Source organism: Enhydra lutris, unplaced genomic scaffold (genome assembly GCF_002288905.1).
Source record: "Enhydra lutris kenyoni isolate GAN:26980312 unplaced genomic scaffold, ASM228890v2 scaffoldscaffold29, whole genome shotgun sequence".
NCBI classification, from domain to species: domain Eukaryota; kingdom Metazoa; phylum Chordata; class Mammalia; order Carnivora; family Mustelidae; genus Enhydra; species Enhydra lutris.
Window position 1 is genome coordinate 6,111,166 of NW_019154113.1, and position 21,782 is coordinate 6,132,947.

Genomic DNA, 21,782 nt, shown 5'->3' on the forward strand with positions numbered 1-21,782 from the left:
AGGATAATGACTAATTCGTAGGTTGTGGGAATTACTTGATTCAATTTAGATACTTATTTATATCCTATAATAAGAAAAGTATTTTTAAAACATTGGATATTGTTAGCATTTACAAATATGAAATTCTGGTTGTTCTAACACAACGATTAAAGTTATTATCAGCAATCTTGATTTGGAGTAGCCCTTATCATAAAAAGTCTAGCGCTAGTAACTCAGCTGATTTTCAGTATGACTAATGAGGCGCCAGTCTAGCGTCTATTCAGAAATGGGTTCAGCTGATCATCAGAGAACTAAGTGTCTGTGTCTTTGCCGTCTCACTGTTTGGTCTGGACTAGAAAGTTCTTTTTTTTTTTTTTTTTTTTTTTTAAGATTTTATTATTTATTTGAGAGAGAATGAGCCATGGGAAGGGATTGGGAGAGAGAAACAGACTCCCCGCTGAGCAGGGAGCCTACTGTGGGGCTCCATCCCAGGACCTGGAGATTGTGACCTAAGCCCAGGGCAGACACTTAACAGACTGAGCCACCCAGGCACCCCTGGACTAGAAAGTTCTAATAGTATGGTTTTGTCTCCTAGGCCAGCTCCCATGGCATCAATCAGTGATGTCTGCGACCAGGGGCCAGGGCTGGGGGGGTGGGGAGGGCAGAAAGGGGAGCAAATGTAAGATCAGAGTATCAAGATCAGAGTCTTATCTCCATCCTTTATTAGCTGTGAGCTATCATGGGCAAGTCACCTATTCCACAACCTCAACTTTCCCAACTACAAAACATGGATAACAACAATTAAGAGAAGTAAAATGGATACTGCGAATGAGAAAGAAACCTTAGCTGCTGTTAGTGTGTCTTGCCTATCCCAGTCTGGAGTTTCGCCTTTTAAATTTGCGGTATTTTAGTATTTCTGTCACCCTCTTGGCAATTAATTGCGAACTACCTGCCATCTTGCACTAGTTTATTGTATGACGTCATGCTCACTTCCCAGGCCTTTCCCTACTGCGCACACTTTCTAGCCTGGGCCCCTCCTGCCACAGGCGATCAGTAATTGTGTGTTTATTGAGTGAACATATTAATAGCGTTTTTAAAACTTTAAATGTTGACAGTCAGATGAATATAGCTTTCTTTTTCTTTTTTTTTTTCCTATCTTTTTATTTGGAGAGATCTATTTTGCATTTTATTTGAGAGGATTGTTTTTATTTTATATTCAAGGGGTCGTAGGTTTTATTTTTTTCTCTTAAAGAATTTTAAATTGGGTTTTATTTTCAAGGAACTGAGCTGTTTTCTGTGCTCTGGCAGCCCCATGGGCCAGCGTGAAGAGGATACAGGCCAGTGGGCTTGGTGGCTCAGGCACTGGGGAGGCTGCGAACGCCTTCGGGGTCCCCCTTTCTGGGCTGAGTGCGGGCAGGAGCCTGGGCTTAGGCAGGGGCCTGGGCTGCCCACTTCCTCTGCACATCACAGGCACTCTGTAACCCATCTCCTTCCTTCTGGAAACCTTCCTCCCCGCCTCCCTCTTCCCCCTCAGTTGACACCACACTACCACACTCCTAGGAGCCAAGACTTAAATGATTTACTTAGCGATGCGCCCTGATCACAGCTTCAAGCCGTCTGGACCCAGCCTCTCCATCTCCATTTCCCCATGCCTTTAAGATTCAGGTCTTCTAAAGAATTGACTGTGCTTCCACATAAATCATATTGTCTACCTGGCTAGAAAGTTCCTTGGCTTTCGGCTGATCACTCACTGCAAGACCAGTTCCCTGTTGCTGCCACCAAGCAAGTAGATAAACTTGTTTCTTCTTTCCCTGGTGACAGGCACATCTCATCGTGCTGAGCAAAAACCCCTCTCAAGAGGAGGCAGCGATCTCCGCACATTTTGTCGCCCACGCTGCCGTAGCTTCTGGGAGTACCAAGCACCAAGGTGAGCGCAAACCTTCCGTGGGCGGGGTTCGCTGCCCGCTCTACGCACCCCACCACCACCCCTGTGCCTGCACGTGCGCTGCTGGGTCTGTAACCCGCTGCTGGGTCTGTAACCCGCTGAATTTAGGATGGGCCCACAGGTGGGCAGGGTCTGTGACATAGGACCCTTGGAGAGCTTTGGCGGCTTTATGTGGACCTGCATATCTGTGCCACTCCCTTAGCTTCAACAGTGTTCTTTGGTTTCTGTTCTATTTGGCCTTTTTCTAATCTTTTGCTTTCAAATCCAGTGAATTCTCCTCCAGCCAGAGCTATTAAGAGCCCCAGAGAATCCATGCTGGGCTTACAGGGAAATCTGCTCTGCTTTCAAAGGTGATCTATTTTTAAGGATTGTTGTGGAGCTACTGTGGCAACAGATCTGGCTTGTCGGAACCCCAGCCCACAGACTTTCACAGGACTGGGCTTTCCATCAGGATGAACTTACATGGTTTCAGGAGTCCAAGAGGAAGTTGCTATTTATGACTCACATGGTTTTTCTTAGCCCCATGTAAAAGGTAGAGCAGCAAGCTTGGGGAGTTCTTTAATCCACAGTTCTGGACTCTGAGCATACAGTAGGCCTCTGTTGCTGGAGAACATATATTCCAGTGACTTTTGGTGGGGGTGAGGCAGTCAGAATATTTAGAAATAAATAAAGAAGACCTATATGGGTATATTGCAAAATATCAGATAAAAATAGTCCTGTACTATAGTAAAATAAGATCCAGTGGGCCAGCAAGTGTAAAATTGAGATCCAGAATAATTGGGGTACAGGGTACAGGAGTTGGGCTAGGATGTCAAGGCTGGCGGGTAGATGAAGATGAAGGGGACACCTCTATGAGCAGCTTGGTCTGCACGGATCCCTGGGTGAGGCAGGGGTTCCAGTCCAGGGAGGAGCTGGTGAAGAAGGATTTCAGGGTTTATCCATCCGTCCACCCGACCTTAAGACTCCTCGTTCTGGTCTCCTTTTTGGAGCCGAGCAGCCTATCTAGGGATAGAGAGAGAAGGCTGGAACACTTTCAGATCCTCTCTCCCTGGAACACTCCATATATAACAATCCACTACAAAACCTTCAAAAAGCCAGCAGTTTTTTAACCAGCTCATTGGTGCTTAAAATTCCTTTCGTAGGGGAAAAGACCCTTCCACTCCCAACTAGTAAGACAGTTAAGATGCCAGTGCATGTTTGATGGAAATCCCTAGACTAGCAGGAGTCACAAATCTAAGTGTCTATAGGAATCAAGTAGGCCGTATGAGCAACACAGAGAGTCACAACAATACAGTAGTAGCAGCAAGCGTAATCGTAAATGGCAGCTACTGTTGGTTGTAACGTGAGAGAGACCGTGCAGAGGGCTGAGGACGGTAGCAACTGGAGAAGCCGTACCCTACCAAAAGTGAGCAGTGGTCTCTCTAGCCCATTACCACCAAGGGGAAGGCAGGCTTCTATGGAAGATCTGCCTTTTCAAGAGAAGGCAGAAATCTAGGTTTTTATGTGTAAGTGATGCCAACTAACTCAAGTAAGTTTCAGACTCTGCATGGGGCAAAACAAGTGTGAGGACCAGACCTGTAACTTCTGCCCCGGAGATCAGGTGTGTAATGAGTGCTTGTCAGGCCCTTCCTGGTTTCCTCAAGGCCTCATGGGTTTCAGACAACTGGATGGTTCTGGGGATGGAGGAGTCTTGGGAATGCCCAAGAGAAGGCCAAACAGCTAGGGGCACCCGGGTGGCTCAGTCGGTTAAGCGGCTGCCTTTGGCTCTGGTCATGATCCTGCAGTCCTAGGATTGAGCCCCGAATCATCGCATCATCAGGCTTCTTGCTCAGAGGGGAGTCTGCTTCTGCCTCTGCCCCTCTCCCACTCGTTCTCTCAATCTCTCTCTCTTAAAAAAAAAAAAAAGAGACAGAGAGACAGAGAGACTACCAAACAGCGAGGAAACCAAGGCCCAAAGACCCTCTTTGCCTAGAGGGATTCCCCTATGCCAGCATCTCAGCTGGTTGAAAAATGTATAGATTGGGTGAAGACTGATAGAACTTGTGTCCTGAAATGTTTTTCCCTCTAGCTGCAAAGTTAGGCCATTCGGCTTCTCATGACTCACCAAATCAGACAATCCAAGTATATATATATATATTTGTGTGTGTGTGTGTATGTGTGTGTATACACACCTATATTTATATTTATTTGTTTTATTTTTACATACATTTTTTAGTCTAAATATAAGTTTGGGTATTGTAAATTGAGAATGACAGATGATCTGTGAGAATTTAATGACCTCGCACGGTAATAATAGTAGTAAGAGCTAATGCTTATCATGGTGCATACAGGCATGGTTCTAACCAGTGACATTTATTAACCCAGTTAATCCTCACAACACCTCGGTGAGGTTGGTATAAGTCCTTCCAGTTTCTGGTGGAGAAACTGAGGCACAGAGAGATTAGGCAATTTCCCCAGGGGTGCATAGCCAGGGAGCAGCAGATTTGAACCCAGGCTCTTGACCTCCTTGTTACATTAAAAGGGCTGCACATGCCCCCTTTCCTTCCTTGCTCTGCCCCCCCCCCTGCCTTAGGCCTGTGGAGGAATCTGTGGAATTTGGGACAGAGAGAGGACTAGAAGAGCAGAAGCAGCCCAGAGAGGTGGGTTGGGAGGGCCAGGGGGCATGTGCTAGTTCAGAAGCACGCACGGGCTCTGGGCTCCCCCTCTGTCTTTGGCCGCCTGAACCCCGCAAGCTGACTTGCCAGACAGCATTTGAACTATAGGAGGAGAATAAAGATGTTTCGAAAACTTCCCCCAGGGGGGCAGGGCGCTGCGCCTGGCTTTACGGACTAGGGAACGGGGTCCCTTCGGCTTGAGGCTTAGTGGGTTGGTTGCTAGAAACATAGCAGGACTCATGGTGAGAATAAGGTCACTAGTCGAGCTGGCCTTGTCTCTGAAGTTGCTGGAACTCATACACGTGCTCACTTAATCCTTTTCACAAGCTCAACTTTTACAAGTGAGTGGACACGGCCAGCTCCCCATCCCTGCCCATTCCCTCCGTCTATATTCTGTCTACTCATCGCTCTACCCAAAAAGGACACAGTCCATCTCCGTCTGTAGGGTGCTTCTTGATGACCCCTTCACTGGAAGTGGCTGGTACCGGGATGCTGTGAGGAGGAGAGTTTGCTGGAGCCTTAAAGGCGAGTCAGCGCTGAGGTCAGGCAGTGAATCTGGGGGATCAGAGCAGCTGCTTGTCAGGCAGCAACATGAATCCTGGGAACAGGTGTGGAGAGGAGCACCAGCCTCCATCCCTAAGGCGTCAGGCCGCCTAAATGGGCACATCAGAAGTAAACACAAGGGGCACCTGGGTGGCTCAGTGGGTTAAAGCCTTTGCCTTCAGCTCAGGTCATGATCCCAGGGTCCTGGGATCGAGCCCCGTATCGGACTCTCTGCTCAGCAGGGAACCTGCTTCCTCCTCTCTCTCTGCCTGCCTCTGCCTACTTGTGATCTCTGTCAAATAAATAAATAAAATCTTTAAAAAAGAAGAAGAAGAAGTGACCACAACCCTTCCTACTGTGTCCACTAGTTTGAAAACTGCATCTGTCACAATCCTCGTTCCCTCTGTGGTGAATGTGCAAAAGGCTGTGGCAAGTCGACTGACCTTGTGCAAGTCACCCAGCATTGTGGGATCCGGAGTTTGATGCGTCTCTTACCCACAATGCCTAAGTGTGGTGCAGGCCGAGGGGACCCGTGTCACAGGCGTGGAGTCAGCATGCCTTTGGAAGCAGGGATGAGCTGGGCCCTGGCCAGCCAGGAGCTGCCATGGGAGTGGGCAGGTGCATTCCCACCACCTTTCAGGAAGCCCAGGTTTTCTAGTCATCTCTCTCTTCATTCTTGCTCAATGCCCCCCTGAGCAAGAATAAAGGAAACAGACCCAGGCCTCTGCTGCCTCCAGCATGGAGAAAGGAAAGGGAGGAATTTGGAACTTATCTTTGAAAACTAAGGGGAGCTAAGGGGAGACCAACCCCACCCCATCCCTGAGCGTGTGTGCATGCGCGCACACATGCGCGCGCACTCGCTTTCTCTCTCTCTCTCTGCTTGTCTTTTACCCAGGACGGCAGGACTGTGATGGACTTTAGTCCCTTTGCATCTAGAAATCCCAGCCAGATCCCCTGGGAACAAATCTGCATGTTCTGCCCAATGCCATGGAAATCCACAGGCACAAGAACCTCAGCCCTGCTTCCCTGTGCTTAAATCTATCTGTGCAGAATACATATTTTTTTAAAAAAGCATCATTAATGAGAAAAAATTCTCATTTGGGGATTCTCCATAGCCTGCTCGCTAAATGCCCATTGAAGGTATTGCCCTTGGACAGCCAGAACGCCCCTGGCCCAGAAGCCAGCGTGTTTCAGCCTCCACGCTCAAGCGAATCCTTTTGCCTTGTGCCTTTCCTGCATTCCTTATGCAGACAAAACTGCCCTAGAAGTCACGAAGGATTGGGATTGCATAAGGACTTCCAATTCAGGCTCCTGGAATGTCACTGACCTGAGCCTGGCCGGCTTCCCGGAGCAGCCATAGACAAACTTGGTATTAACAGCTCTCCCAACCCCGCTGAGTGTTCAGGGCATTGGCCTTGTGTTTATAACTCTTCTTCTAAAGGATATTAAAATGAAATGGGCGGAAGCCAAGTACATTTCAGTGTAAACCTTTGAGAGGCAGAGCCTGCCCAGCACAGGCGACCTTGTTTGGAAGTGGCTCCATCTACAGCCTGGGCTCTGTAGGGTCCAGACCCGGCAGGATTGGGAAGGGGCCCGGTCAGAGTCTTGGGGGCCAGGGGTGGGATCCCTGGCCATGGGGACCAGACTCATGAGCACGGGGTGCATTCCCAAGATGTAATTCCCAAGATAAATTCCCTGGCCCCCTCTTATCCTCGGCTCTCTCCACATTTTGCGCAGTAGACATAAATTAAATGAGTATCGGAAGGCATTGCCTCTTGATGAAGTCTCGTGTTTTAGAGACCTCCGTGACCCTCCCTTCTCTCCACTCTCCCTCCTGCGGCCTGCCTTCTCAGCCTGCCGCTCTGCTGGGTCCCACCCCAGGCGCAGCCCACTCCCCACCCCCGGGGTTATAGATGCTCCGCTCTGTGGCCCTGTGTCCCCCGTGGAGACAGGAAGCCAGACTGGCTCTGGAACACGCATACGCCCCGCTCCAGTGGGCTGGAGTTTACTTCCTCTGAAAGGTCACCTGGCCCCCAGGAGCAGCCACAGTCAGGGGGCCTTCACCTGCCCGTGGCCCTCCTCAGCTGCCCCGGCTGGCCCCCTTGCCCCACCTCCAACCCGGGGAGGCCTGTGGGTGGGTTTGTGGTACAGCCCTGCTGGTGGAAATGAGTGTGAGCCACGGCTGGCCTCGCCCACCCACCTCTCTCCCTTCTAACCCCTCTCCATCCTCCTCCCTCCTCAGCCTTCCCAAAGCCCCCTCGAGCCCCATGTGCTCTGAGAGGCCCTTCCTCAGCTCTTAGGCAGGGCCCATTTCTTGCTTCAAAATGCCCAGCCAGCCCGAGCCTGGCCTGCCTCTGAGCTCCTCAAGCAGATGTCGGCATCCATGTCTGTTCTGGGCTCTCAAGGCCAGGTGAGGAAGGAAAGGCTGCAGGGAGCAAGCTGGGTGAGGCCAGAGAAGAACCCTTACCCTCTCTCCCACATCTTTGTTTCCTCTCAGAAAAGTCTGGAAGGCATCTTACTTCACATCCCATCTAGAGGACCGAGGGCCAGGGCGTGTCCAAGGTCACCCTGCAAGTTAGAGGCAAAGTAAGGCTTAGACAGAGGCCAGGTACTGCCTACTTCACCACGCTCCGGAACTGGAGATGAGTGACACTGTCCCTGGAGGTCCAAGGAGCCCAGAGGACAGACAGTGGGGGCTTCAGTCAACTGCTCTTGGGGGCGGTCCATGAGAGGGGGTTGCCTCCTCCTCTCCCCAAGTCTGTGCTATTGTTCTCTCTTCACAAAGGGACAACCTGGGGCAAACCGAAACCCCTTCAAGGCTTGCTTACAAACTGCCTTTCATCTTTGTGTCTGAGAACAAAGTCTGTGGCTTCAGTCCTCCGCTAGGGAAGACGAGGTATGTGCCCTCTGTGATATCCAGCTCTTCACTCTTCTACTGGCTAATAATTTGTCTTCAGAACTTCTCAGAAAAGCCTATGGTATTTATACCCTGACTTGGCTTCCAAAAGGATTTTTAGGGCAGCTTCTGGAAAACATATATACTTCTCCAGGTAGCAGGGACTGGAGGCTGCTGGATACCTAACCGCCACAGGCTGGCCACTGCTGGGTGGGACTGTGAGTGGTGGGGAGGTAGACATGGGGTCCGCTTCCTGGTGGCAAGAATATTGGAGGCAGGCAGATCCCCACGAGGACTGAGCCCCTGACTGGGCCTGTGGGTGGCCTGGCACTATGTGGGTGCTTCAGGAACGCTCTCCCACGCAAGCCTCACCCAACCTGCCGCCATCTTGGTCACCTCATGTTACTGAGGCAAACCTGCCCCCCACAGATGGCTTTGGACTTCCTGGGATCGCTTGGCTAGTGAGTGGCAGGTGTGCCGCTCCTAGAAGCCATGTCCGGGGCCTGGGAAAGTGTTCTTCCCAAAGAGGGTCTCCACTGTGGACCACACACCCCCACCAGGGCTGGTAGGTGGTCTCAGGGCAGCTGCCTGGGCAGAGCCCATGGCAGCCCTCAACAGGGTCTAAATGGGTCCCATCTGTTCGTTTGCTAGGTGACGGAGCTCCCCTGGGTTAACGCCAGGCTAGCTTCCCTGCGGTCCTTAAAGCTTTTGCTGCGAGTACGTGGTACAAATTCTTTCCCAAGACTGTTAACAAAAGAGTATTGTCACATCGTACATGCAGTCCTCCCTCTTAATGAAAGCTGCCCTCACTGTTCAGCTCTTGCCTTAGGACAACCTTAAGAAAATGAGCCCAGAGTCACTGGAATTTGTTTTAATTAAAAGCCTCCTAACCTCCAGTGTGTCAGACTCTAACCCCACATTCCTCTTGCTCTTTAAAAGAAAAGTCTGGCAGGGCCTCCAGGAGACATTAAGCCCCCCTGCCCACCGGGCCACACTTCCTCCCTCGCGCTCACTCACAGACACCTAAACATTGTGTTGCAGTGGAAACGGGAGAGGACTCCTGACCTGGGGACACCTGTGCCGCCCGGGCTCGGATTTACAAGCTAAGTCATGCTTCTGTGCTTTAGAAAATGACCTCATCTTCTGCCAAGGCCACTGGCGTCAGGTTGCAGATGATTCTAGAAGAGGTTTTCCAAGCTGGGGGTGGCCATTGTGAGCGCACTGAAATGGCCAGCTCTGTGTGAACACACACCTGGCTTCAGGGCACGAGGTCTGGGCTGGGGCGCGGCATCTCCCCACCCTGCTTGACCTTCCATCTCCATGGAAATCACTTGCCCACCATGGACCGCCAGGCGGATGCCCACTCCCAGAAGAACAGACTGCTCATCAGGGAGTCACTCCTTAGCTGTAGTGACAGGACAACTGTGCTCTCCCCACGAAGACTGATCATGTGGTTCGCAGGTCAGACACCTAATTTGGGAGTTAAACAGGTGAGGGAAACACACGAGAGTCTTGCAGTAAAGGAGTTTTCCTGTATCCTAGATAAAAATAAAAGTCATTTCAAATTTTAGAGACAGGGAAGGCACCCACCCACAGGGCATGCCCAACACCTTCTTCTGTTCCCAAACTGAAGGCTCTTCTGATCTACAAGGGCCCCGACAGGATGCCTGATGTGTGGCCAACTTATATGGGCCAACAGCTGTCACAGAACCCCTCCCCCACCCTCACCCCGTCTGACCAGTGACCTTGCAGGCAGCACCTTCAGAGGGCAGACTCCAGGGCAGGGCCCGTCTCTGATGCCCCACCACCACCACACCAGGCTTGTGTTCACGTCAGTAACCCCGCTGCCTTAATAAATAAATCACTTCCTCTCTCCCCTTCCTTCCTCTCCCTCACTCTCACTCCCTCTTCCAGAAATCCACATGTGCTAACAAGCATACTCAGGCCTCTCTGAGTCCAAGGTTGAGCCATTTATGTACTAGTTTGAGTTAGGCCAATTGGCTCCCTCTCTCCCAGCATCTCTGTGAGATCAGCTACACTAAGGGAAAGGAGCAGGTGGCTCTCGGGTCTAGGGGACCGGCTTAAATGGGGTACCCTCTAGAGGGGCAGCTGGTCAGCATGTGACTCCTGGGGGAAGGGATATTAAGAAGTAGCAGGACTTGGGGCTAGAAAGGTAACAAGCTCAATTGCGTCCTCCTGTGTCTGAGAGACCAGCTCCTTACTCAGAAAGAGGAAGGAACTATTTCCATCCCTTTTGCCTCCTCCTTTGAGTAGGGCACCACTTCTGCCAAAGCCCAAAGTCTGAAACTCAGTCCCTGCTCGCCCAGCCCCAACCGCTTCCTATATGCTTGACATCTGCGGGTCTTTACGGTAAGGACTCATCTCAGGGGAACAAGGCTGAGACTCAGAAAGATCTTTGGTCTTCAAGAAGGGCTCAGTTGCATTCTTTGGTTAATTCCCAGTTAGACAGACTATTAAAAGAGCAAAAGCACTCCACTCCTAAATATCCCTGTTAATTTTTAGACCTGGAATGTTCATCTCTGTAATGCTTTTAAAATCAACAAAATAAATGCGACATCATCCCCACATTTGCTGTCATGAGATTATCAGAGTAGCCAAAATTAATACTTAGTTTGCACATTAAATCTGTAATGCTTTCTTCCATGAGTGCACTACAAGTGAAGAGATTTTCTACTTGGTAGAATTGTCTGCTACCAAGAGAAAATTTTGAGTAAATACCCAAGACGTCCAGCTGCTGGTCTAGTAGGGGACAGACCCCCCTCCCCCCCCACTGAGAGAAAGGAACAGGGGATTCCAGTTCAATCAACTTCTGTCTCGCTACAAACTCTGGGGGCCGGCTGGCGTGGACACCTCTCCAGAAAACTCCCCTCCCAACAGAATTCCTGCTTCTGTCCGGCAACTACCTAGGTGCTAAGCAAAGTAAGTCTTGCAGAGAACTGAAACTTAACTTGTTCTCAGACCTAACTTTTCTCTTGGTTAACTAGATTCGGTAGACGCATTATGCAGGTGTCTCCTTTCTAAAACAGATCACATGGCGAGTACTTGAATCATTTCTTGAGACCAACATGCTCAGTGTGAATTTCAGTGTTCTCAAAACTCTCGAGGTGGGCACAAGGTGCCGATGAGCCCAGGCTTCTGTGCCTTTTGACCACTCTTCATTTTCATAGTGCTCCTGTCCTGTTAATGTCTCAATGTCCACCTCTGCTTCTGGTGTCCCTGCTAGTCAACCTTGCATGGGCAACAGAGGTCGTCCGTAACCATGATCCTCCAAGCTGTCCCTGAATTCAAATGATGACCATTTACGAAGCACGGACTAGGGGTTAGACATGTCCTCAGTTGTTTATATGCATGAACCCACTTACTCCTGACAACCCTATAAAGAAGATGCTAGTGTTATGTTCCCCCTTTCCAGATGGAGGCACTAAGGTCAGTGACTTGTAGAAAATGGCAGTAATCATCTTGGACGACTAGACATCAGAGCCGGCACCCGAACCCAGGCCCCCTCTGAGTGCAGCCTCAGGAACAGACACCTTCTCTGGACAGGATGACCCAATTCCTGTTCCTCCGTGACTTCTGGAATGCTGTATTCATGCGGGCCTCTTTGGAAGCACCTGGCATTCATGTCACAGAAGGAGCAAAATGAATTCAAGGGGGGGATTCTTTGGAAAAGTTATTAAAATAGAGAAGACACTAGCTGATCTAATCAAGAAAATAGCAAGGACGCACAAATGCAAAATTGGAGGTGATAAAGGGGAAATAAGCTGATGCAGAGGAAATGCAAGGAAGCAGAAGATTATGTTTTATCTTCTTGCTCATATGCATTTGCACTAAACGATACACATGAGATTTCCAAGAGGCGATGTCCAGTCGGCCACTGTACACGTGGGACATCGTCTTCTCCGGCAAATGATGCGTGTTTGTCATGTGTCGCTGTGAGGTCGTCTCCAGCAGGGGCTTCCGCGGGAGTCCCACGTTCCCGGGAGAGGAAGATACTGCCTTTTCCTCTGCCAGAGCGGGGGTTGGTGGTCCTGCTTGCTACTTGTATTAGTTAATAAAGTTCTCCCGGCACACAGTCACGTCCATTCATTTATGTGTTACCATTCGTTTATGGAAGCTTTGGTGCCTCTACAGCAGAGGTGAATAGCTGAGACCAAGCCCATGTGCCCCCCAAAGCCTAAATGATTTACCATCTGGTCCTTCACAGAAGACGTTTGCTGATGCCTGTGCTGGAGCCCTATGATTTCTCCAGTTTCAGACTCATTCCCAGTTAATTTCTCGGCTCAGAATTTCCAAACCAAGTAGTTGATATTGATTCAGAACTCACTCATGGGGACATCTGGGTGGCGCAGTGGGTTAAAGCCTCTGCCTTCGGCTCAGGTCATGATCCCAGGGTCCTGGGATCGGGTCCCGCATCTGGCTCTCTGCTCAGCGGGGAGCCTGCTTGCCTGCCTCTCTGCCTGCTTGTGATCTCTGTCTGTCAAATAAATAAATAAAATCTAAAAAAAAAAGAAACTCACTCATGTACCTGCCTCATATATGCTATCCCCGTTTCAGATGCTCTTTTTCTAGCCACCGATGGCCTCTGGTGGGTGGGACAACTATGAGGCCTCATCTCGGACCATACAATTGTTTTTATCTTATTGTAGGGATTCCTGACTGTGTTAGTTTTCTTCTGCTGCATAACCAATGACAATTGCTTAAACCCATTGGAACCCAAGGAACTAAGAAACTCAGTTCCTTACGTCAGAAGTCTTAAAACCCCATTTTCTTGCTGGTTATTGGCCAGGGACCTCCCTCGGTACCTACAGGCCACTCTTGGGTCCTCATACCATGGTTCCTTCCATCTCACCAATGGAGAACCTCGTTGTCTAATCCCTCTTATGCTTTGAATCTCTCTGGCTGCCTTTTCTGCTACCAGCTGGAGAAAACTCGGCTTTGAATGGGATCAGGTGAGTCGGTAAAGCCCAAGGGATAATCTCACTTCCTTAAAGTCAACCATGTCATTTCGTATAACCTCATCACAGGAGTAATAGCTCATCCTATTGGGCAAGTCCTACCCACCATTACAGGGCAGGGATTCGACAAAGGCGAGGGGCATACAGCGCCATCCTAGAATTCCACCCAGCACACTGGCTTTTTGTTGGGAGCTCTATTCCATCTTCTTCTTCTTCTTTTTTTTTTTTAAAGATTTTATTTATTTATTTGACAGAGAGAGATCACAAGTAGACGGAGAGGCAGGCAGAGAGAGAGAGAGAGGGAAGCAGGCACCCCGCTGAGCAGAGAGCCCGATGTGGGGCTCGATCCCAGGACCCTGAGATCATGACCCGAGCTGAAGGCAGAGGCTTTAACCCACTGAGCCACCCAGGCACCCCTCTATTCCATCTTCTTACCACACTGAGTCCTCAGGCCTCATCTCTAGTGCTCATTCTTGTAGAATAGATGCTGATGGACCACTCAGGTTCAACCCCCACTCACTGCTCTGGCTTCTAGTTCCTTCTTCGTTTTCTATACCTGAGGTTTTCCTTTTCTTGCTTTCAAGGTTGGCATACATTTAAAAACATGTTCACCATATTATGACCGGTATGTTTATGTGTTTGGAATGGTTGGGTATCTTCCTTCAGTGGCGTGTCAGCCATATTTTCCCAAATTTTAATGTTGTAGAACTAGGTTCTAAGATAACAGAGTCCATGGAAGCCCTACCCTCTGTGAGCAACAACCAGATTTACAGGAAGAATTAATGGTTAATCAGCCTGAAAACATTGCCAGTGTGTCCAGGTCTGGGGAATGTTTTCCCTGTTGGCATTAGCTTTGCTCACCATGTTGCTGGTATGAAAACCAAGGAACATCAATTGCCGTATCCTTCTGAGACCTCAGTCTTTCCTGAAAAACCGGGCAGATTAGCTCGGTCCTCTTGTCAGATCGTTCAGCACCACTAAAAGCATATTTATCCTGCCCCCATTTCAACTCCGCAAACAATCTTCCAATGTCGTTATGATGCTTTTCTTCAGATGTGGCCGAGCAGTATTTTCAAGAGAGCATGGCAAACCTTAAGGATGCTGAAGGGATGGGAAAGGCCAAATTTCTTTCAATTCAAGATGATTATTGCCATTTTCTACAAGCCACTGGACAAAAAGAGGTAAGTGAGTTTGGCCCAGAGTCGACTACTCTGTACTCCATGCACATGAGTTGACATCCAAAAGGCCACTCCTTCGTGCTGCAAACATCCGTTAAGCCTGCTGTGTCCGAGGCATGTGCCAGACTCCATGGGGACAGGGGTAGATAATCCCAGGAGGCCTCTCTTGGGCCCCTCCCAGATACTTAGCCTTGGGAAATGAAAACTATTCCTGAGAATGTAGATCCCATGGCCCCCAGCCTCCACAGAGGATCCTAAAAGACTAGAAACCTTGGAAACCCAGTGGGCAGACCCTGCTTCTCACAGCCTGTGCTTCTGGCTGGGATAGAGGGTGACCATTAATGGGGCTGATCCCTCTCTCCTTATTTTGGGTTATGGATGGAATTTACATCCCTAATGAGAGCTACACAGCACAGAAGTTACAGCCCACAGTCCATGGAACCATACAAGCATGCTTTTTTATGGCTTGTAAAAATGGAACAAGACCCAGAGTTTATATTCACTGGTAATTAAACCCTTGGGAACATATTCTATGCAAAGCCAAACAGCTACCAGAAAGCCGCTTGCTGTGGCTTGAGATATATATGTATGTGTGTGTGTATACATATATATGTATATATATATAATTTTTTTTTCAAATGAACCTATCAAAGCAAATCCTTGAGATGAAAAGCTTGTATTTCCTCTGCTGGTCTGTAGAATTAACCCCTTTCCCTACTCTCAATGGACAGGAGCTTAAGGAACGTGGGTTTTTAATCCAGAAGCACCCATGTTCGTCAGGCCAAAGTAGGACCACAGTAGCCATAACAAATGGGAGTTTGCATATTTTTCTAGATCATCTTACTGAGTAGAAAGGGACCTTCCAGGGGCCTCAGCTTCTAGAATATCTGGAGAAGTTCTGTGGAGAGCACGTGGGTCAGGAGTCTAGAGGGGAAGTGGGGGAGTCTGCTCACGTCATGCCTTACCCCTTCCAGCTCATCGGTCATTTTTATCTCCAGAACGTACTGGTGGTCATGTCCCCCTCCACCAGTCATCACCTCCTGCCTGGACCGCACGAACAGACTCTGGTCCCCCAGCTGCCTTTTCTACTCTTGCCTTTTACTCATCCATTCTGAATAAGGAAGCGATGGTGACCTTTTCAAAACACAGATCTGATCAGTGAACCCCCATTGGCAAAATACTCCAGTGGCTGCTCAGTGCCCTTAAAATAAATCAGAATCCTGTACTTCTCACCACAGCTTCAACGCGATCTGGATTCCACTGACATCTCCGGTCTTTCTTCCGCTCCGTCCCTTAGTCTGCTCAGTTTCAGGCCACATTGGCCTTTTCTAATCTACACTCCCAGGAGTGGCCAGCTCTCGTTTCCAGCTCTCGTTTCCAGCTCGTGGAAAGCTCTTCCTCGCTGGTCCGGCGAGTGTGGATCCATTCTGAGCGCTCACCCGCTGGCCTAAGTCCTTTCCCCAGGCTTCATTAGATTCTTCCCATTATTGTTCATCATAGAATCCTTTTGACACAATAATAGGATAAGGGGTGCTTGGTTGGCACAGTCCCTTGAACATCTGACCCTTGGTTTCAGGTCAGGTCATGATCCTGGGGTCGTGAGATCAAGCCCCCTGTCGGACTCTGTGCTAGTCATGGAGATTCTCTCTCCCTCTCCTCCTCCCACTCATGCTCTCTCTCTCTCGAAAATAAATGATTATAAAACAATATGAAAGGCATGGTATAGGAATAATATAACAATATAATAAGAATAGTAAGTTATGTGTGGACGTGTACTACCTATCCCCTGACTGGACTGGATTCCGTAAGAGCAGGGACCCTTTTGCTGGTGGTGGGGAGCCATGAGCAGCTGGGCAGGTGGAGGCTTGGCTCTGGGTCACCTGACTGCTCTGGTTGCCACAGGGCATCTGCCCTCCCCCTTCCTGCCCCCCATTCTTGTCTGGCTTCCTGCCCTGGTGTCTGTCACCGACGCCACACTTCACCGCCCTTGCCCTAGTCACCCAGATCAGTGGTATTGAACTAAAGATGTACCTCGCTCCCCTCGGCCTCCTTGGGAGATTTTAGCAAACTGGCTCTTTTGTTCAGTCCCCTGCCAGCCCTTCTGGTGCCCTGGTAGGAATAGAAAAAGCTGCCTCTTCCTCGGGTGGCTGCAGCTCGTGCCAGAGCACATTGCTTGGAGAGCACACACAGGCTAGATTTCAACTGTCCTCGCTCTCCTGCCCTTGTACAGGACACAACCTGCCCCACCAGACATGGCGGCCTTGCACGGTGCTCAATGTGGTTGCAGCCCTCTCCCTGTGAGTACTCACAGGAGGTGGCCAACAATGTTGGGCCCCGAGGACAGTCCCAGGCGTGAGCATGGTACTGTGCTCAGACCACCCCAGATGCGGACACTGCCCCTACATGGGCTAGAGCCCTGTGCTAGGAGGAAAGTAATCCTTGGGAAGGAAAATGCCTTTAAAGGTAAAATGCAAGTGAAGGTCACTCTGTCGCAGATTAAGACATGCGTGGGCTTATCTTCTAGCTTCATGCTCGATCACCTTCTACTCTTTCCTGCTTTCCTGCTCAAGAACCTTCTCCAGCTTCTTATTCCCCATAAGAAAATCCAAACTCCCGACCCTGTCATGAAGGCCCTCCACCAACCACCAGCCTGGTCCATGACTCCCCGCCTCATCCCCACCCCCACCCCCCACTCTACTCTCCCCACTGCAGTCAGATGAACCCACTGGCTGGCCTTGCCCTTCTCCCACCTCACCCCTGGGCTCCCAGTTTCCCATGTAACCTCTCCTCAGCCCACACAGGTCCTATTTTTCCTTCATTCCTCTCCATTATGCTGTTCTGCCTCTCACAGAGTGACGCTGTCTCTGTTCCCACCCATGTGACCTCTCTTCCATTGCCATCTCCACCGGCCATTCAAGTTCATGCACGTCTATGTCTAGTTTCCCCTGCCAGGCTAGAAATGGCATTGAAGACCTCCTTTAGCAAAAAGAGTCTGGTTCTTCTTTCCATCACTGGCTCCTCAAAACCTGACGACCAATCTCCACGGACAAGTCGCCAAGCCCAACACCCGCACCTTGCCAAATCCTCGTTCACAGATGCTGGGGGTGGAGGGTGGGACGTACAAAGGACATAATGGGCTTCAGCATCAGGCAAGTTCCCCACACACCAAGGTAGGTCACACACTTCACAATTTACAGTTTCTCTCCTCCGAGGGTGATTCCATCTTTCCGTGAAGAAATTGTTTCTGCCTTATCGGTGCCTTGGCCGTTTCACACCCCACACCCCACCCTTAGCACTTAACTCGTATTATTGCCCATAAACTGAGTAAAGCTTTGCCAGCTCCTTCTATCTGTGGAAGGTTTATCAGGATGCCTTCAGGGCTGTATGGGGAAGCTCTTTAACTGGTTCCAGCCTTATTTGGCTCTGAAATTCAGCGTTTGTGTCTCGTAGCCGTAATCATGCTTTCGTGGACGTACAAGACCATGGAAGAACTTCAGGAGACATGTGGGCAATGGGCAGGCAGGGCTTTCCCTCTGTATGTCTTGGGGTCTGACTGAAGAGATTAATATCAGAAGATCCTGGTTTCTGACCAACGCATGTGTTTTATTCGATGTTGGCGTAAATAAATCTGATAAAGCACACAAAATGTCAAATATATTCAATTTTTTTTTTTTTTTTGCCATGTTAGAATGTTTGCTTTTGGTTTCCTAAAGTATTTCTTATGAGAAATAGAAACATCTGGAATATGTTCTGGATGTTTTTTAAGTACATGAATTACCAGGAAACTCTAATTTTCACTTATGTAAGAACGTCTCTGTGCGCAGAGGAAAAAGAGCCTGCAACTGAAAAGGATTAAAATTATGGGCCAGATTCAGGTTCCAGGTCAAACACTGGGGAGCGGTCTGATCCTGAGCAAGTTTCTCGACTGCTCTGTGCCTCAGTTTCCTCCTCTGTTCAGTGAGGATTAATACTTATCTGAAAGAGACAGAATTAAATGAGCTCACGCAGGTAAACTGCTCAGTGCAGTTTTACCTGTTAGCTTCTGTTCTTACTACTCAGCTAAAATGAATTCCCGTAATACCTGGGGTGGCTTTGTTCTCCATGTGTCTTTTGTGTGTTCTCCCTCTGTGGTTAACATCTCCCTGCCCCATATATATGCCATTTCCTGTGTTCTGTTTAGGGAAAGTAGGCTCAGCTCATGGGACACAACCCAAACCCAATCCCTGAAGAGTGAAAATACACATCAGTTACAACATTTTCTTTTATTTATTCATTTGATAAGGGAGAGCATGAGCAGGGGAGAGGCAGAGGCAGAGGGACTCCCCATTGAGCCGAGAGCCCAATGTGGGGCTCAGTTCCCGGACCCGGAGATTGTGACAGAAGCCGAAGGCAGCCACCCAACCAACTGAGCCACACAGGCACCCCCATTTTCTTTTTTTAAAAGATTTATTTATTTATTTGAGAGAGAGAGAGAGAGCGTGTGAGTGGTGGGGGGAAGGGCAGAGGGAGAGAACATCCCAGCAGACTCATGCTGACTGTGGAGCCCAACTCGGGGCTCGATTCCCTGAGCCGAATCCAAGAGTCAGACTCTTAAACCAACTGAGCCACCCGGCTGTCCCCAGTTACATCATTTTCTTAAGGGGCATTTTTCTTTATGAGCCTTTGAACTTTCTAACCAAACTTTAACCTTTGTTCCTGTCACAGAAAGCAACCTCGATCCTGAGAGAGTCCCTGGAAGCCAAAGTGGCAGTGTGTGGTGATCTCAGTCCTGAGGTAGCCGAGACCTACCGGTTGTTGGGTGGGGCCGACCTGGCCCAGGGGAACCACGCTGGGGCCCACAGGAAACTGAAGAAGGTAAAGCTGGACTCAATACTAACCTGGCTAAACCCTCCCCACGGCGAACTTTCTCTCCCTCTACCATTCTGTTTTTAAGTGACACTTTATCAGTGGCTCATTTAGGTAAGATGACCACTTCTGCAGCCAAGCTAAGACAACACTTCTTGGATAAACAGTAGAGTCATCCTCTTATACACATATGTTGTTAAATGAATTATCAGTGATTTTTTTATTTTAGCATGCAGTTATTTTCAAATTTTTGCCTAAGGCCACTCATCAATCTTTTATTTTATTGTACTCTTTTTGTAGAGTCAGTTTATGGAGGAATTCTTGAATTCTTGTGTTCTTCTAGTTTCTTTTTAAATCGGGGGTTTGTTTGTGTGGAAGGTGTGAGGTAAGGATCTAACATTATCTTTTTTTCAAATGGATACCCAGTTGCCCAACACCCTTTGTCAAAGAATCCATCTGTGCTCCAGTGATTTGAGAGAACACGTTCATCATGTACTACACTTCTGTGTATGCTAGAGTGGATTTCTGGATTTCTGGTCTCTTCCATTTCTGGTCTCTTCCATTTGTCTTTTTGTTTATTCGAATTCCAGTGCCTCATTGTCTTAATTATAGAGATTTCATAGCGTGATTTAATAGCTGGTAGAACACCACTCCCCTCAGGGTTTTTTTATCTCCCTAGAGTATCAGGTTTTCTAAACATTTTTGCGTATTTATTTTTCCACATGAATTTTAGTATCAACCTGCCTAGCTCCATAAGAAGTTTGGTGGTATTTTTTGGAGGATCATGTTATTTATAAACTTCTGGAAGACTGAGAACAAGGGATGTCTTTATATTTGTTCATGTCTACTTATGGATCATTCAGGCACATTTTAAAGTGTAACCTGTATAAATTCTGCACATTTCTTATTAGGCTGATTTCTAAACATTCCTCTTCCTTAATCATAATGCTGTTATAAATGGAGTTCTATCTAATATTATATGTATGTGTGTGTATATGTGTATGCAAACTGTTGGTTTCTCTCTGTTAATTTTATTTTGCTATCTTGCTTAATTCTTTTCTTGTTTGAGTTCATTTGAGCATCAGTTCTTTCAAGTTTTTCAGGTGTACTATTACATCATCTGCAAATACTTTTACTTTCCGTTTTCCAATTCTTTTGCCTCTAATTGATTTCTCTTGTCTAATTGCATTGGCTCATACCTCCAGTACAATAATAAGTAATGGTAGAGATAATAGGCATTCTTATTCTGATCTTAGTGGAAATATTTATAATGATTCTTCATATAGTAGATGCTGGCTTTGGACTAAGGTTTATATATTTTATCATGATAAGGAAATATCTGTCGATTTCTATTTTCATGAGTATTTTTTATTAGAAATAAGTGCTAGATTTTTATCAAAGACTTTTTCAGCATCAATGGAAATAATCATATGATTCTTTTTAGATCACTTAATATGGTGTATTTTATTATAATATTGAACCAACCTTGTATTCCTGTAATAAATCCCCATAGTCATATTGAACTATTTTCTCAATATAATGTTGATTTGTTTGCTAATATTTATTTTAGGATTTTTTGCACAAGTATTGGTAAGTGATATTTGTTTAAGTAACAATGTTATATTTGCTTCATAAAAATAATTTGGAAATTTACCTTTATTTTCTATGCCTGAAGGAATTTATGCACACACTAAAACTATCTAGTCTTTGAAGGTTTGTACCCCCTGTGAAACTTTTTAGGCCTGGTGCTATTTTTGAATGGCAGGGAATTTCTTGATAATCTTCTCTATTTCTCTATAAAAAATTGCTCTTTTGAAGCTTTCTATCTCCGATGAGGTCATTTTAGTGAACTGTATTTATCTATCATTTTCAGAATGATTTGCATGGAGATTTGTAAAGTAATTTCATGAATTTTTAAAATCTCTGCTTTTTTCATAGTTCTCTTCTCATTATAATTTCTTCATTTTTTATTTGGATTTCCTCACTTTTTCCATTGACTGAGTTAGTTAGTGGTTTGTCTATTTTGTCAGTTTTTCAAACTCCATAGTCAATTGCCTTCCTATTCTGTTTCACTAATTTCTGATTTTATCTTTATTTTTTCTTTTCTCATGACTTACTTTGTTTTACTTTTTTGGAGTTTTTCCTTTTTGAATTGGGACTTGAACTCATTTGTTTTCATTTTTACTGAGACAGTGTTTTAGGCTGTGGCTTTTCCTTTTCTTATTGCTTTAAATGTATCCCATAAATTTTGTCATGTTGTGTTTTCATTACATGAATTAGTGTTAAAATGGGGAAATCCTGGGAACCTCTAAGTAACATAACTGACCAAACCAAAAGAATTAACTTTAGTTCTGAGTGGGCTGCCCTATGCATTGAGCCTTCTTCTCTTCTTAGGACTTTTCTGAATCTGTGGCAGAAGGCATCAGATTTGGTAACATGCATGGTGCCTAGTTTTTAACAACAGGATACATGTATCAATTATCACACAGTCAATGGTAGTTATCAGTCACCATTTTGTGCGCCAGTAGCTGTGCTCAGCAGACCTGGGGAAAAACAATGATCAAGACAAATATGCTTCTTGTCTCCATGAGACTTTCCAGTCTGAGCAGGGAGATATGTTAAACTGATCATTTCAGATAATCTAAACATTATACATGTGCCAAAGACATTATTGAGGGAAGATGGAGGAGGGAAGCTAAGATGGCAGTTGCCCTGGGCTTCTCCATCTTCCACTTCTGAGCTCATACTTATTAACTGATTGTTATA

At 47.4% G+C, this 21,782-nt stretch overlaps 1 protein-coding gene across 1 annotated transcript in view; it reads left to right on the forward strand.

The window, feature by feature from the left end:
• LOC111152668 (tetratricopeptide repeat domain 23) overlaps nucleotides 1-21,782 on the forward strand; it is a 109,187-nt gene that overhangs the window by 75,271 nt on the left and 12,134 nt on the right. Inside the window, exons 7-9 of the mRNA XM_022511223.1 lie at nucleotides 1,801-1,906; nucleotides 14,047-14,174; nucleotides 18,876-19,025. Of these exons, the coding sequence (XP_022366931.1) occupies nucleotides 1,801-1,906; nucleotides 14,047-14,174; nucleotides 18,876-19,025 (384 nt within the window). The remainder of the gene's footprint in view (nucleotides 1-1,800; nucleotides 1,907-14,046; nucleotides 14,175-18,875; nucleotides 19,026-21,782) is intronic.